At 37.5% G+C, this 18351-nt stretch overlaps 2 protein-coding genes across 3 annotated transcripts; both read left to right on the top strand.

The window, feature by feature from the left end:
• Nucleotides 1–509: 509 nt before the first annotated feature.
• On the top strand, nt 510–4559 carry LOC138934900 (uncharacterized; the record flags this gene model as incomplete). The annotated part of the gene is given in 3 exon segments (XM_070299049.1): nt 510–982; nt 1208–3524; nt 3594–4559. Coding segments are annotated over 3 exon segments (3756 nt in total), but the record flags the coding sequence as incomplete, so codon positions are not given.
• A 1863-nt stretch (nt 4560–6422) lies between these two features.
• Nucleotides 6423–14200, top strand: Vglut (Vesicular glutamate transporter). Of its 2 annotated transcripts, XM_070298766.1 has the most exons (9): nt 6423–6585; nt 8984–9116; nt 9397–9617; nt 9849–10165; nt 10516–10690; nt 10781–11079; nt 11223–11603; nt 11796–12005; nt 12225–14200. In XM_070298766.1, exons 2-9 carry the CDS (start codon nt 9043–9045, stop codon nt 12471–12473), a joined length of 1926 nt encoding a protein of 641 aa, XP_070154867.1. In that variant the 5' UTR covers nt 6423–6585; nt 8984–9042; the 3' UTR covers nt 12474–14200. The 2 variants fall into 2 exon arrangements, with proteins under 2 accessions (XP_070154867.1, XP_070154868.1); XM_070298767.1 differs by lacking the exon at nt 6423–6585 and having other exon boundaries at nt 8811–9116.
• Nucleotides 14201–18351: the final 4151 nt, after the last annotated feature.

The following is an 18351-nucleotide window of genomic DNA, read 5'->3' as shown; positions in this document are numbered from 1 at the left end:
ACCGTGAATATAGGAAAGGAATTCAATCAGCTGACATAATTTTTTATCAAACCTATCTTCAAGATATCACAAGAAGGAATTGCTAGTGACATTTCTAGAGGTTGTACATATATTTGTTGTTCATTATTTAGAATGCCTATTGTATAGGCAATATCCAGAGACTGTTTAAGATATATATATATATATGTATAGAAAATTGTTATAAAATTTTAATATATATATTATAATCGTGTGCAAAATTTTAATCTCTTATCATGACAGACGACCAATTATATGTATCATTTAGGAACGAACAAACATTATCGGTAATAAAATATTGTTTATATAATCAATTCAATTACTTAAATTAAATAATTAAACAATAAATATATGATGAGACATAAAATTTAGTATTTTATCTTTTTCGCGTTAAATCGTAAAATATAGTGCTCTTTTGCTGTAATAAAAATTAAAATCATCACAGAAGGAAAATATAATTCTTAAATATAAAACTTTTCTCTCACGTCTCGCTTATATTTTAGATAAATTTATGCGAATATACAAGTCGAAGCGCGGCATTCGATTTAGAAACATACGGACCTTATCTCGACAAGATTCGAGAGCTCTTCGTACCCAGTCTGGAATACAGAATCCATTCCTTGTTAGAAGAGTTCGTGTACAGGAGGGATTCTCGATGGGCAATGCAATTTCCATATTTCAAGAAATTCGTCGATGCGATAACCACTTGGAGAGATCCTTTAATTAAAGCGGCCGAATACGATATCGGGACGATGGAAGAAGCGATAAGAAGTACCGTCAAACGCGTAGTGAAAGACAACCTGGTTACCAGCTTCCTGGATTCTATTACTCTGCATTATAGATTGAATAAAATTTGCCGCGAACTTGACGCGCTAGGAATCGAGGACAATATCTTGCGAAGTCTGAACGTATGGAACTTTGTCAACGAGAAGAAGTATTATCGAGCGGGCCACGATTACATCACGTATGTGTGAATCGCTATAATTTAAAAAAATCACGTGCATCTGTCGACACGGCTGTCCTGACTATTTGCATTAGTCTTTATAATAAAATTCTAATTTAATTGAAAAGTTATTTGCCTACGTCAAAATGAAACGAGCGTTCGAAATATTATTCTTCGCTTATTATCATGCCAAAAAAAAAAAAAAAAAAAAAAAAAAAGAAATTACGTCGAGCTTCATTTACATAGGAATCCCGATACCGCGATGGATTGTAACGCGAATTCGAGCGACGTGACGATATCGTCCTGCGATGCGAAAAGGCCGGCCAGATGTATAAAAGCTATCGAATTAGCGACGCCCAATCCTTATCGTGAGAAAAACATCGAGCAACCGACGACATCGGATTGTCAACCGACGACGTATCGGCAGATCGTCGACGCGAATCATGATTTTCATCGATGGCAAACAGGAGACGATTTTATACGCAATGCAACGATATCGCAAAATGATGATAAGATGGTCGAATCTGTCAACGAGGAACCTTGCAATGCCGAATCCGCGAAGATACGGAGCTTAGATAAGAGATTAAAGATGATCGTCCGTAAGATGTATCCAGAGGATTACAGCTGCCCGACACTTTCCGGATTTATCGTCACTCACTTGGCCTTACCTTGCAAGCCGAGCGATTTGATCGGGCGAATCTTCGAGGCCGATCCGTCTTTGACCGAATCTTGCTTTATAGTGATGAAGCGAAAATTTCTAATCAGCGTGTACAACGTCTGCTCGTGTCTCAACGATATTCTCGGTAAATTAGACGTCAAGTTCACGAGGACGTTGTATCTGAATTGTGAGATATATCCCGGATATATACGCTTCAGATTGAAAAGCGGTAACGTCAATAAATGCTTATTCGTCGCCAGGATACCGATATGTCAGAATGTTCGTAGACGTACGATTCTACGGAATTCGGCCATCTCGACTCGCAAATCAAAATTGAATACGGATGCAAAAGAATCAAAGTGTTGTAAACGATGCAACGATGACGATATTGATACACTCGCGCGTATCGATGAAGAAAGTCAAGAGTTGAATGACACATGCTGTTCATCGGATCGAAACGTAAATGACACAATAAATATGTCACGATACGAGACTGAAAAGGAAAATAAAGAAGCAATTACATGCACGATTACGGAATGTGTTCCCAAGCGTGTTCGAGATCTTACGACCTTCTGCTGTAACAAATCTCGCGAAAACATTGCCGAAGAAATATGTGATGTAAGATCGCACGTTGATAACTCGGAGGAAATAAATAGAAAGTGTCGGAATATCTCGGATTCGATAGAAATCGATCGTGAAAAGGATGCGGAGAATTCAATTACAATTACGAGATTGATCGACGGCGTGAGTCGCGTGTGCTTATCGTCTGAAAATCTCATCGAAACGAACCACGAGACGAAGAGTATTCGTAGCAACAAAGATTCGGACAATTTCTCGCAACACGATCGTTCTCGTTCGCCGGATGAAAAATCAAATTTGAGAGACGAAGATTGCGACATTAATACGTGTAGTATCGTGTCATTCGTACAAAATTCCGAGCGCGACAAACAATTGGTGGAATTGAATTGCAATCGTTTCTTGGACAATGATATCAAAGCAATCGATAAACGATCGGAGGACGATGGCTCGTTAAATTCGGTGAAGACAGAAATTGGATACGACTCGAGCTGTTCCTCGAGTCGTGAAGACGATTTTATAGACATCAGGGTCGTCGATAATATTTCATCTCAAGATGATCTTGATGCGACGAAATCTTGGAGCGCGTATTGTTTCAAGCCGAAGGTATCATCCGAGAACAAGGACTCGTTGGCGGTTTCCGTTCAAACGCCCAGATTACGAGTGTCATCGAAAGGCATAAGTGTGAACGTGAGTTATCCTCGAGCCGTAATTCGGTTGGCATCCGGTGACGATGGAAGCACATCTACGAAGACACGTGACGAGATCCGCGTGGTGAATCCTTCCGCTCTGATCGTTCCGAGGAAAGGACATGAGATTCTTCGCAATAAAAGAGTTTTCGACAAAACAAGAGATTTTATTAAACCATCGGGAAAATCTCTCGATATTTCTACGGAAGAATATCTTCGCGGAACATCCAATACGTCGCACAGCTCTCGCTCGACGAGTAAATTTACCGCGAGCGACAGGCGAGAAGAATTTGAAAAATCTCACAAATCCGCAAGACTTTCAAAATTTTGCGTAAGCTCATCGAATGATTTTCGCAGCGTAACTTCTTTCACTACGATCAAGTATGGAACAGCATCACGTAAAGATAATGATTATGATTCTGCCAAAGTACGACCGCAAGCGATACTCGTGATGACGAAATTTCGCGAGTCCGTCGACAGGTCTGTCGGTAGAATAAAGCGTCTGATTCACGCGAAACTAAGAAAAATATTATTCAACGATGGAAACAAAACGACGAATGCATCGAGAAGCTTTTGGAAGAACGAACAATCGTCCGAAGATACTACGAGAGGGATGACAAGCGGAAGATGCGTCAGACAGGTATATATATATACTTCTTAGGGAAAAAAATTAATGATTCAAAATTTTTGTTCCATTTATCTTTTGCAGGGTTACAGCATTACTTCGTGCTCAATTTGTAATTGCTGCGGACACAGCTGTACTCTTTCATCGTGTGAGTCTTCGAACGTGATTCTGTCAATCCGCAGAAATCGATGTAAACAAGCGAGCAAAGGTGAGATAAAGTTTCGCGATCGATTGATCGGTGGCAGTGAGACTTTGTCAACTTTTCGCTCGATCAAAACTACTTACGACGATTCGTTGACTCCTACAATAGTCGAGGATATGGAAAGATATGTATTGAGCAGAAGCGATCGATGCAACAAAAAGGAAAAGATCGAGCGAAATATCGTAAAAAGCCGAAATTCTTGCGACTTTAAAAATTATGGGACAAGTATAATAATTTCATCGCGAGCAGCAAAAATATCCGGAAACAATTCGAAAAATCGCGAACGTTACACGTGCAAACAGCGAAAAGACACACGTGACGATAAACGTGTCTATGAAGGGATACGTAATCAAGATCGATGGAAGAAGGCGCGACGTGCATGCGAACGACGTGAAAGGACGCAGAGAGAAGTACCGATTAAATATTCTAGCAACGAATCTTTCGGAGAGTCATTGTCGTACACTCGGCAAGGGAGAGTTAGAAACGAGCGTAAGCAATCTCGATCTGGCAGATCGAGGGCGAGAAACACGAGGGGATTTGCATCTTCGGGCAAGAATTGGCAGAAGGACGCAGATCGTTCCGACTATGATCGTCTACGTAAGAAACGCGTCTTCGGGATTTTAACCGACATCTGCAACGATTACGCGGATGATCTCGATTTGGACTTCAAGTTACACTTGTTGCGATACGTCCAACTCTGCAGGAGTGTCAAACGAGCGTTGATAAAGACGCTTCAATCCAACGACGATTTTTACAAAGTCGACACGATGTCGAGTGCCCGGTTGCGATCTACGAAAAAGTTTGATCGAAGCGATGATTTCGTGTCGACGCGCAATGCTGTGAAATAATATTGTTAATACATCGCGTAATAAAACATTCTCGAGACATTAATAGCGTTTTATAATCGATGCTAGAGAGAATTGTCTAGAAATCTTGCTCAATATATTTTTCCATGGATCTATCTTTTTATAGAGATAGAGAAAATAATAATAGTAACATTTCTCTTAAATATTCTTTAAATATGTTACATTTATTCTCTTATCATTTTTTTTACTTTTACAAAAGATAAATCTGTGAAGATTACACGGGAGAAAGTGTCTGTGGATTTGGCGCCGATTTTATTATATTGTTTCTATATGGCGCAATATTTCGAACTTGACCGAGATGACGAAATATTGTTCAAGGTCTCGAAATGAAGAAAAGTTATATCATCGTTTCGAACCCCTCAAGATTTTAAACCGGAAATCAAATTAAGCGAAATCCTCCTGGCTAGAAAGCGCGAACATTGCAAATAAAATTCAAGTCCTCGGAACATTTTTTTAAAAGAGGCGAAAGAAAATATTCGTTTTGTTCCCCGTTAGAATTGTTCAAGCGCTACAAGCTCCTTGACAAATCAATTCTGCTTTATGAATTAATCTGTATTCCCGCAGAGGCGTTCGTTGGCACTTCAGGATGATAGTGAAATCCGAGTTATTTAGGACGCACCGCGACGCCGAAAGAGAAGATAAAGTATTATACCAGCCATTGAGAATACAGCATCCCGTCCCTCCGGACAGATCGATATTTCCTGGCAACCACCGGAAAGAGTGTCTATCTCCCCTCCCCCCTCCCCCCTCCCCCCTCCCCCCTCCCGCCGATTCCTCTCTGTTTGTAACAATGCAAGTCTGCTACGGAGTTTGGGGGAGAATTCTCTACTATCGATACGGTCATTTCTGAATTTTTAGCATCTTTTCAATTCGTACAATCGGATGGAATAAAATAATTAAAATCTACGATATAACAGAATCATTGATATTTGCTTTAATGACAGATATTTACACCTGTTTAGAGTTGATAATCTATTTAACAATAAGATTTAATTATTGAATCTAACAGGAAATTTGTATCGCTAATATAGTTGCTTTCTTCTTTTTAATTTCGCGACTTTATTGTACGACAATATTGAATGATATGAAATGATTGGAATAATGACGGATGCCGTAGCAATTCCAGTTTTAAAAATTTGACACACCAAACTCTTTTATAAAAAATATATCATGTAATTATAACTGAAAAAACTTCAGTTTACTGAAAAATCTCCACATACGTTTAATCGCTTATAATTCGAGAATTTAATTATAAAAAGTCGATTACACATTGGTTGTAGAATTTAAAATCGAAATTAAAATTGGGTATTTTTTTAGAATATTAATTTTTTAATTAATGTTAAATTATATTAATCTTTATGACCTTTTGTCTTACAATCACAGGCATGTCTCAAGCTTTTAGGCAAAGTGTGCAAATATGACACTCCGTTCTCATCCCCTTTACAAATTAGAAACCAAATCCAACCCCCTCTAATAGCCCCGTTCGATTATCAAGTCTCTCGGGGGAAGAAGGTTTGAGCACTGAGACTTAAAGTAACGTACGCGCGTGTTATCCTGTTTTAATACCTTAACGCCGTTACGATCGCTTATTTCCGGTGCCGTTTTGTTGTTGCAAAACTTTTGGCCCCGGGGGTGCAGCCGGGAAGCCCCGCCTGGGGTCAATCTAAAGGGGGTTGTAAATGTCGGCAATTGGCCAGTGATATAGATGCGTCGCACCCTGCGATCCAATCGCATCGTCGCTCCGGGATGCGCTGACGCCGTGATGTGAAAGTCAACTTCGTTGCCAGCGACGCCGACGCCGACGCCGTCGCCGCCACCACCGTCGACGGCGGCGGCGACGGCGGCGGCGACGACGACGACGACGACGACGTCGACGACGACGACGACGACGACGACGACGACGACGACGACGACGACGACGTCAGGCGACGTCGACGACGTTCTCCGTCGCGTACCCCGCGCTACTGTCACCCAATCCGTTCGTAATCGCGTCTGGACTTAATTATTGGTGAGTGTGCCGCGAATTCTCTCATCGCATTTTCCCGGCTTTCTCGATTATTCTCTTCAAACATTAAAAAAAAAAAAAAATTCCGAGTGCCGATTCCATTTTGCTTGCGAGCAAAATGGGGAACGTACATGATCTTTCGAGAGAGATGGAACGAGAAACCTCTATCTAAGTGTTGTTAATATTATTTCTCTCTCCTATGGTGAGAAACATTCGAAAGTGATCTTGAGAATTCGGTACGAGTGAAAATCGCAAAGTAATGATAATTTTATTTAAATTCTGAAAGAACTGAAGATGTTTAAATTGTTTTATTCGGTTTTTTTCAGTCCATCCATTTTAATTTGAGCAAGAATCTCGAGAAAGATTCTGTGATTCTGGAATCAAATGGAATTTAAAAAAAAAGTGATAATAAAATTATTTATATCATATTCGTACCTTTTTCCCTGATGGCATAATCGAAGGGTTCCTTCTTAACATGTTTATTTTAAGTAAAAACTTTTTATCCAAGAAATTCAGCGAGATAGATCGCGAGGAGTAGTGATCTTATTCGTATTCGCTTTTCGAGAGTGATTCATATCTGATGTGTGTTTTGTGATGTGGAAAGCGTAGAATTGCTAGAGAATCTGACGAAACATTTCAGTGACGTCGATTGTGTAATTTTTAGATACGTGATATCGTGCGAATGAATGATTGCGAGTATATTAACGTTCATTGCATCCCTTACATTTCGACTTGAATTACACGAGGTTGCCCGAGGCTGCGAGATGTTTCAGTCAGCTCGTTTGCGCCATTCTTCCCCTGATTAGCTGTAAATTGGAGTTTCTGCTTTAATCGAGATCCTCTCCGAATAGAGAGAATCCTACTTCTATTAATACTATTTATCATCTATTCATGAAAATTAGCTTTATCTCTATCCCACAATGCCGGAATTCTGAGTATTTTATTACTTTCTTGATATTCGAAAAAAGTATATCGACTCTTTTATGGAGAATCTCAAAAAAAGAGCAATATTTTCTGCTAACTTTCTTATACGTGACATTTCATAATTGTCAAAAAAATTACATCTCGATTCTGTTCTTTAAACGCAGTGCGTCTAATATTTGAATATCATTCAAATTCGTCTCCTGAAAATTTGCTACTGTTAACGGGAAATGCAAAGTCGCGACTCAGAGTATGAAAACGTCGTTTGTCGAATGTCGCTCAATGTCCATTAAGTTGAGTCAGCGTATCCATACTTGTCATTTTCCACCCCGATTCGTTAACACGCACTGTGCATTTTGCGTCTCTTGTCTGTCACGTGCCGTTTTAATATCCCGAGAGCCATTGTCCTCCGATGCGCCTCTTTACGATCGGCGCAGCACCCTCGTAACGATTTTTGCAGGCTCCGTCGTGCAAGGATGACGATGATACAACGAAACTATTGCAATTGTAAATTGGAAGCGCACAACAATGATAGATACAAAAAATAGCTATTTTTGGATATGCATCGCCGAGAAAAATAGAAGAATACATATGTCAAAGTTAAAGATATAAAAAGAAAAAAAGAAAAAAAAGAAAGAAATGTGTAACAAAATACTAATTGTAATCGAGATAGTTTTGCACGTTGGAAAGAAAATATGAAGTGCATGAATTGCTTTTAGCACTTACATTGTTGTGCACTTTTGCAATTTCAACCTAGATTATCTTATTTGATTTCATAGCTCGAAGAAGTCGTCAAAATTTGCATTTATTATTGTATCTTTCTTCAACGCGCTAGTACGTCTTGATTAAGGACAGATTTGATTAAGATTTTACACTTTAACCGCCGTGTATATCTCGGACTCTAAGTGAAAAATATGATCTCGGTGTACGGCCGACGAAACGTTTCTTCTCACAGTTTTCTACCCTCCGAAGATGCTCCCTCGAGAGTTCGGGGATTAGGGGTGGAGAGACTGCCACTCCAAATAAACAGTCCTACCCGAGAGTTCCCCTCGCTGTGTGCCGTTCTATGTAGAGATACTCTCTCTCTCTCTCTCTCTCTCTCTCTCTCTCTCTTTCTCTCTCTCTCTCTCTATATATATATATATATATATATATATATATATATATATATATATATATATAGCAGACTTTCTTCTCCGAAAGGAGCTGTGGATGACCGAGATACGGTAGCGAGGCGGAAGCTATTTTTGACGCGTCTCACACTTTGCCGGATTATATGTTTGTAAAATTTTTAATCTTGATATCATTTTGAGAAATTTCTTTTCAAATTTGTGCGATATCCACACAATGTTCCAATATATACTTGAATTATTTAATATATTTAGTTTGTGCAAAGTTACAGTAGTTGCGTATATTATTGAATTTTTTATAAAACTATATAGGAGAGAACTTTTTTCTGGTTATACTGTGTATTCTGTAGGGGCTGCCGATTAACATCGCAATCGTACGAAATCCCAGAGCAACCCCAATAATTGGAAAATGTCCGGATTCGCAGCGGCGGGTCTCGTAGCCTTTGACTCCTTCAAGACGAAAGCGTCGCAGAAATTATCCGGGTAACATATTATATATACACATATATTTGTATTTAGAATTATAATAAATTAAAATTTTATGCTTTGACATAATATAGAAATAATTATCGCGAAAAATTATCGTTTTGGACAATTATTTTTAATTTATATATAATATTCTTTTAATTACATCTTTTATATTGTGCCGTGAATGCAATTTTTTATTATGAAAACAAATCGTTTCGAAAACGATAAAAGTTATTAAAAATGTCGAATGCGACAAAAAAGGTAATCTCTTTTGAAAGAATTCTTGACTCTTTAGACTGAGAAGAAACAAGGCCGGTTACGAGGAGTTCGAAGGCCCGCACGAGGGTAGCAAGGACAATAGGGCGTTCGAGGATGAGAGGGAATATAGTAGACATGCCTCGTTCGAGTCACTTCCGGAACCGGAGAGACCACCGTTACGTCATATCGATACATATTGCATGCCGGAATGCCCGTGCCTTTCCAAGAGGTACACTATCGCGATGCTGGCTTGCGTAGGTAAGAATCAACAATAAACAAAACAATTCGTCATTAATTAAATCGTCTTTTTCGTCATATAAAAAAAATCTCAATCTCTTCTCACGCGATAAACTAAGAATTTAAAAAAATATATAAAACGTTATCGAGAATATATGTAAGACGGTAAAATATTTTCGATCCTTTTTACATTTCTAACGAAAAGCTTATTTCTAAAATATCTTACTTTACCTTAATTAATCTTGTTTTCAGGATTCGTTATTTCGTTCGGTATGAGATGTAATATGGGGATGGCCAAATTGGTGATGAAGAACAGCACGGAGGGCGAGAACAGCAGTGTCAAATTCAATTGGACAATAGGCATAGAAAGCGCCCTTGATTCGTCCTTCTTCTGGGGTTACCTGGTAACCCAGGTACCCGGTGGCTTCGTCGCTTCGTTATATCCCGCGAATAAGATATTCGGCGCCGCTATCGCGATATCTTCCTTCTTGAATCTGCTGGTACCCGGCGCGTTAAAGGTGGATCCTATCGTCGACATGATCGTGCAAGTAATGAAAGGACTGGTGGAGGTGAATATTTAAAAAATCGAGATTTGAAAAATTGATAAAACGTGATAATAAGAATATGCTCTACCGTTTAAGAAATATTTTGTTTTCGCGTGGAAAGTCTGCTTTACGCGATTGATTATCTTAGCAATCATGACTGAGGCAACGATGATTAAGAAAAATTTTCTAGTATCGATAAAATTTAATAACATGTGATTCAATAACGTTGCATTTAGTTAAATTAGACAGCAAATTAATAAAATTATGATAAAAAACAAATTATAAAATTATAAATTATAAGCATTATAAATCTTTAAATTCTCTCGCGATTCCTCAATCATACGCAGTAACGATCGTATTTTTATTCTTCGCAGGGCGTTACGTATCCGGCGTGCCACGGTATTTGGAAATACTGGGCGCCGCCTCTGGAGAGATCGCGTCTGGCCACGTTAGCGTTTTGCGGATCGTACGCCGCGATGGTGATAGGTATGCCGCTTTCCGGATACCTGAGTGCCTGGTTCGGCTGGACGGCGTCGTTTTACTTTTACGGTAAGGGCGCGCATCGTTCTCACATCCTCGCATTTATTTTCACAGTTGGTGAAAAATACAAAATTTTTCGTTTCGCCCGATGAATTGTAGGCGTCTGCGGTCTGATTTGGTACGGTTTCTGGTTGTGGCTGGCGTTCGAGAAGCCGTCTAAACATCCGTGCATCTCGGCCCGTGAGTTACGCTACATCGAGGATTCGCTTGGTCAAGGACAATCGCAGATGGCCGTGCCCGTACCTACCTTAGCGACAACGCCTTGGCGAAAATTTCTCACCTCCATGCCCGTATACGCCATCATCGTTGCCAATTTCTGCAGATCGTGGAACTTCTATTTGCTGGTGCTCTTTCAACCGCGTTTCATGCACGAGTCCTTCCAAATGCCGCTCGTCGAGGTCAGCATCATAATATACATACGTATTTGTATAATAAATTCTCGAATACGTATAATAATTTTTAAATAAAATTTTAATAAAATAATAATATTTTAAAATTTAAATAAAAATAAAATTTTTCGCCTTTAATCGTTTTACGACAGACTGGAGTCATCGGTTCGCTTCCGCATCTATTGATGACGATGATCGTACCATGCGGCGGTTTGTTGGCGGATCATCTCCGTAAACGCGGCATCATGTCGACGACGAATGTCAGGAAAGTTTTCAATTGCGGTGGTTTCGGTATGGAAGCGCTTTTCTTCTTGGTGGTAGCACACGCGACAACGTCCAAGAATGGAACCGCGGCTACGGTTGCCCTCGCGATCGGCGTCGCGTGCAGCGGCTTCGCCATTTCCGGTTTCAATGTCAATCATTTGGACATCGCGCCTAGATACGCCAGCATCCTGATGGGTATGTCCAACGGGATTGGTACCATCGCTGGTCTCTTGGTTCCTTTCTTCGTGGATAACATCACGGAGAAAAAGGTACAGGAAAGAAACAAAATTTTCAATTGTATATTTATTTTCTGGCAGATATGTATCAAAAAGTGAATTTAAAATTAAGGAAATATCGGGTTGCGCTTAAATAACATAAATTTAAATTTCGAAAATGAAGAAGGAACGATTGATTACAAGGGGAAAAAAATAAAAAATAAATAAAAAAAAAATTCTGCGCAGGATGCGCACAGTTGGCGAAACGTTTTCATCATAGCAGCGTGCGTTCACATCTTCGGTGTGACGTTTTATGCGATTTTCTGCTCCGGCGAGTTACAACCCTGGGCCGATCCCACATTAGAGGAGCAAAAAGCTTGGAATCCGATGGACGAGTTCGGACAGACGAAACCGCCTGTGCCACCACCGCCGAAAACCATGCAATCTGAATTTATAGTAAGTGCGTTAACAATTATCTCCAGAAGATATCGCGTGTCATTAAAGAACGTAATCATTTAGATCGCTTATTAAAATCAGCAAATAATTTTTAAAGAAACGTCAAAATTTTTAATTAATCTTTTCTTTTAAAGAGATTCAAGATTTTTTTATCTTTTTTCAAAATAAGAGTATCTATTTCGCGAATACGGGATCAAAAAATTATCTCCGTCTTTCCAGAAACAACCGTCCCAGGACGGAGTCGCCGACAACTGGAACACTTACGAGCAACCGGCGCCTGAGAATCATTTATACGCGCAACAAGACAATAAAGCTCCCGTGATAAGCTACGGTTCGACGGAGACCAACAGCAACAATCCGTTCCATTCGACAAATCCGTTCGCCAGCGACGTTAGCGCGTCTCTCGTGCAGCCGCCAGCAACGGACAACTATGCGCACGACGTCGTGCATAATCAGCAATGGAATTGAGAATGGTCAGCCTCCGGATAGTGCAATCAGATACGAGAAGAGTAGACTGCGTTTTCCCGAGGTTGTAGATCATTCGTTACAATTAGCCGTCAATCCGCCAATCCCGCTCGGACATACTGCGTCTTTATATTATATCAAAACTCGCAGAAGTAAAGTCTACAAAGATCATAAATTCGTAATCTTGTTTCCCTCGAGAGAAAAAAGTCGTCGTAACCATCTTGTTTTTCTTGTCAAGGAAAATAAAACAGAAGCTTAATCATGAATTTAAAATATTATATAACAACATAGGGGTCTCTTGTCCTGTTTAGTAATTATGATAATAATTCGAAGAAAATGTGTGAGATATATTTATTAAATGTAATTTAATTTTAATTAGAACTGCCGTTTGATATAAATTATGAATTGTTTAACAAATCTCGCAGTATGTCTGAGGACCGTATATATAAATAAAGTTTCAATGGTTTGATGATTCTACGAATTGCAGGGTGCAGCTAGTTAAATGTTAAAATGCACATTTCTAAGTTTCTCGCTAAAAATATCCGCGAATTTTTCTGTTGAGCGTAATATCTAAGAGTACAGAGAATGATGCTATGAATGGCCACGCGAATGACTCGTAACGACACCAGAGGAATTTTATCTCGACTACGTCGTAAAATTAACGAGATTCATCGATAGATGATCAAACGATCGCTATTTATATAAACTTTATTGGAGATGTGCAATATTTTTTACAGCGTTTTACGATAAATAAGATAGTCAATTTGGAGTACTTTATCATTTCGAAAACGACAATAAGTCACTCGCTATGCCTAAAACTGAATCTAAAGATGTTTCTCTAGTTGAAGCTTCTATTATAGGAAGGATTTTATATTTTTAATTCGTCGACCTTTGCATGCTTCCTTTAAAATAAAAGTAAACGAGAAACGACTGATCAGACAGAATTTTTGAAAATGTATCTTATGCAATGTACAAGTAGCCGTATTTATATTTTTTGGAAAAATCTGAAGCGAGTTATCAAGTCAGGCTTTGCAAGTTGCAATGCAATAACTCAAAACGCGGGGAATACATAAATTTTTTCATGGGATATTAAGTGGAAGAAAACATTGCCCTAATTTATAGGAAGATTAAGATATATGATATCCGCAAAATATTGTATTTGCGAATGTCCTTTTTATAAAAAGTATTAATAGCAAAGATGCTGCTTATATTAGCGACGAGATATGTCCCAAAATCGACAATAATTCAAACCGTTGCGGACAATAATTTTCTCTATGGACAATAATTAATGGCAAGGTTTGGGGAAAAAAAAAGAAAAAAGAAATAGCAATCACGAGAGATCTCGGTGCGCGCGACATAGCTCAATCGCTGAAACTTTTAGGTATTTCTTCCCCTCTTCTCTCGAATTTTTTCGTGATTTACAATTAAGTTACTTACGCAAAGAAATATAGCAATAAAGAAGAGAGAAAGTTTATGAAATCGATATAATAAACGGCGTGTAAATCGTTTGTCGAAATTAAAATTATACGCAAAGACGCGCGAGATCTTACGCACACTTGGATATAGTACAATTAAATTTGGAATAAAATAATGGAAATCTATACAGCATAAATATTCGGAGAAATTATCTATTCACTTGAATATTCGAGTTACAGTATCCAATTTTTCGGATACTTCTTAATTCTCGGACATATATTGACTGTGAGTTAGATAAAATTAAAAAAAAAAAAAAAAAAAAAAAAAAAATGTTTATACGAACAAATAACAGCAACATACTGACAAAGATTCAGAGATATTCACTCAGGATATTTATGATGTATGGATATTGCGTGTGCGAAGTTGGTAAGCATAAAAAGCGCGAAAAACCGCAAGGGGAAAGTGGAACTATTACTTAATTTTCCATTAATATTCGCCAGAAACACAAAGTGCGAATTATTTGAAAGATAGCAAAAGGGGGGGGGGGAGGGGGGAGGGGGAGGACGATCGTAAAAATTGACGAGTTCGCATGATTACAGAAATTGGATTCTAAATTGATTATCTGGCGCGAATTTTCTTAATATCCGAGACAAGTCTGGAAACATTCACGTAGCAGCTTATAACTTGAAACGTATGAAAGTATTCGTAAGAAAGTGATAACGAAATGAAAGTATCGTAAGAAAGTATCGATAAGCTATTAAGTAGACAAATCACGAAAGTGAATATACAAAGATCAAAATAAGATCGAAATATTTAGAAAAAAAGAAATAAAATATTATACATTGTCTAGATGTATTTCGTATACATACGTATATTATACATATACATACATCTTTCACTCTATATATATATATATATATATGTAGGTCCTTCATGATCACGCATGTGCGTGATCAAAGGTAAAAACGGGACACATACAAGGAAGCAGGTTGAAAAGCATGCGGCGCATTGCGTCGAATATTACGAATGAATGGTGGTAAAAAATGGGCTCTCGAAACGGCTAATTTCGATTGTTTCATTTTTTTATATGCAGAATATTCAATGTTCGATGTACCCGACAATAATCCCTTTCTTGTAGAAAATTAAAACTACATATTTTTTTGTTTTTAACGAAAATATCGAACTACGAACAAAACTAATAGAGAAGTAAATCTATGCATTATAACCGGGATGAGACAAAAGATTTTTAAGAATCGCGAGTAATAAAGCTTTATCTATCGATTAATTTTAGATAAATTTTGCTTTTACATAATCATGACTCGGATAATTAACGTTAAAATTAGCATTAAAAAATATTAAATTTTTATATATTTTCAACCATAAAACTTTGTAGGGAGAAAAATTATTTCAGTTTTCCAGCAGGAACACTTACATATGCTATTAAACATTTATGGAAATATGTATCTTATGTCTATCCAATTGTTGCAAATAAACAGAAATAACTTTTGAATATTTATAATAACGAAAATTAAAACGAAGACGCAATTAACCGATTCAACCGTCTAGTGCTGACGTGTAGTACAAGTGTATTGAACGCCACGTGCGCGTGTGTATGTGAGCCTACGAATTGAGTGGCCTGAATTTTCCGTTTTTCCTTCCAAGGAGGATCCACAAAATTAGTCAATTTATGCGAGACCTTTTTAAAAATACATACCGATATGATATATGCACGTATCGACATTTATGATATCGGCAAGTATCGTCTCGCATTCTCGTCGGCGAATAAGATTATATATAGATATGTCATACGCGTTATTATGTTGTACGTTAATATAAATGTAACTATATATATACTGATTTACTTATATATATATATATATATATATATATATATATATATATAAATCACACACATGTCATAGATGTATATTATATACATATATTAATGACAGCAATGTACGTGTGATGATCGATATATTCGAGAATGCTCGATTAGAAAAAAAAAAAGAACGAAAGAGAAGTATTGCAATTTATTATATTACTAAACATTAAGGTATAAAGACGCTACGAGTATTGATTATCGGGCGCTTCACTGTACGACAATAATATTTAAACTAAAGCCTGATGCACATGTTACAACAGAGCACCAGATTGAAAGTTTAATTATTTGTTTAATCACGTGTGATTCTATTACGTGGATATTTGCGAATTGGGGTGTTTAAGAATTCGCGCGCTCGGTGAACAGACTTCGACATTCAATCCCGTCAAGATAGGATAAATTTTTAACGTGAACATTTTCAGAAAATTAATAAAAAATAAATTCTGAGATGAATCTTTCAAATGAAAGATATTAATGAAAGTAAAAATTTGCTTCATTAAATTATATATCAGAAGAAAAGTAAGGATCATTTAATCGTTTTACAAGTCATGCTCTTTCGGTTAATTGAAACTTTGAAAATTATCAGATTTAATTTCTAGCTTAAGAGTAATTTTAATTCAACAAATTCGCAGCAGAAAGAGAAGCCGTTTGAGTCTTCGACAAAGGAAGAACATCGGCCCGTTCATCGTAAGTCACGACGAATTACCAAACACCCCGTGCACGCAACGGTAATAATCTCACTTCGTGACAATGCGGGACGGATATATTTATAATGACGGGTCACGATTAGAACGCTCGCATTAATGACAACATGAAAATGACCATGTCGCAACGCGCATTTTTTTCGCGCAGTGCATCGACCGTGCGCGCCACGTTTTAAAAAAGGGGCACGCAGGATGATGGAAAGTCGGAAGCACACTTGCAACACGCTTGAAATTAATGATACGCGCGTGATAACAGTCATCTAAACGTTGTGTACCATCTATATACCAACTGTTACGCCAGCGAGAAACGATTCGTTGTCAAGCTGGGACATTGGGAAAAAAGCAGATCTGAAACCTCACAGTGACAAGCTGCTTAAAAACAAAATTTAAAAAAAAAAAAAGCAGGGCACCGCTTTCCCTGACCAGATATGTACGAAACGATTATCATAATCTTACAAAAGGAGTCGTAATGGAATACAAAAAAAAAATATATAAGGAATACAAAAGGCGTAAAATGTAAAAATTTAATTTATTGTTCTATTGTCGTATTTTTTTTTTTTTTTAATTCGGTGTTTTTGCTTCAATCGTGACTCGTCCTGTACGACAGATAACGTTACGTTAAGAATCTCTATATATATAGATATATTCATCATTATATATATCGAAGTAGTGACTGGCCTAATGTTATTCACGACTTCATTCACCGAACCAGAAAGAGTTGTTTTTCTGGGAGATATCCGAGATATTATCTATATAGAGCGTAATTATATTACGAGAAACCTAGGATAAGTTCTAATGCTGTTCGAACAATAATACCGATACTATAATACTTACGTATATACGTATAGCTCCAATAATAATTTACGACAATAAAGAGATAAATTAAACACGGGGTGTGTGTCGATGCCAGTAGTAGATGCAAAATACCATCTACTAAAAAAAAAAAAAAAAAAAGTCGTCGTCACGATAACGTACATTACGAACTATCGTTGCGATTGCGAGATTATTGCTTACGTTAGAGGGATTAGCAGAGCTTCATTTTCGGCACACCCTGTACCGCTTTATGACGATTAGCTTTATATACATATACACACACACACACACACACACACACACACACACACACACACACACACACACATATATATATATATATATATATGTATTCAATATGTAATCAAGATTACAGATTCATATTTGCTTTTTGCGAGTTCCAATAGAGCAAAAAATAAGAGAAACTTAACTAAAGAATATATATCCTTTTGTTTTCGTTCGTGCGTGAAAGAGAGATTCGAAAATTATGCTTACTGTCAGGAGTACTTTTTCTAGTACAAAAGATGATTTCATGAGAAACGCACGAGAGAATGTATGATGCAAATTATAATAAGTCATTCAAGATTGTATTTACATTTCTGCCTGTTTCCATATATTTTTGTAAAGAGCTCGCATGAGATTATTTTTCATTGTATCACGAAAGTGACAATGACATGGGAGAGAATAAGACGGGGGAATTAATCTCGTATCATGCAATATCATATTATCAGATCTCTTTACGACAATACCAAAGACACATTCGTGGAACGAGTAAAACGATGCGTTATTGAATTGCGAAGATATATAGGTACTGTAAATTCAGTATCATCTTTCTCCGATACGGAATAATAAGAATAATGTACGATTTTATGTGTCGTACGCAATCGATAATCGTTTTCGTACTCTCAGTTCTATGCGAATCTCGTACAATTTTTAATATCTTTTCATGAGACGCACGAAGACGAAGAATATGAATAAAGTAAAAAATTATATATGCAATATTTTACTGTTCCTCTTAGCTTTGAAACGCGATTGTAATTTAAAAAAGATATTTCATTATCGGAATCAA

Source organism: Polyergus mexicanus, unplaced genomic scaffold (assembly GCF_030449975.1).
Source record: "Polyergus mexicanus isolate NDT 795.1 unplaced genomic scaffold, iyPolMexi1.0 SCAF_7, whole genome shotgun sequence".
NCBI lineage: Eukaryota > Metazoa > Arthropoda > Insecta > Hymenoptera > Formicidae > Polyergus > Polyergus mexicanus.
This window is presented reverse-complemented; position numbering and strand designations above follow the sequence as displayed.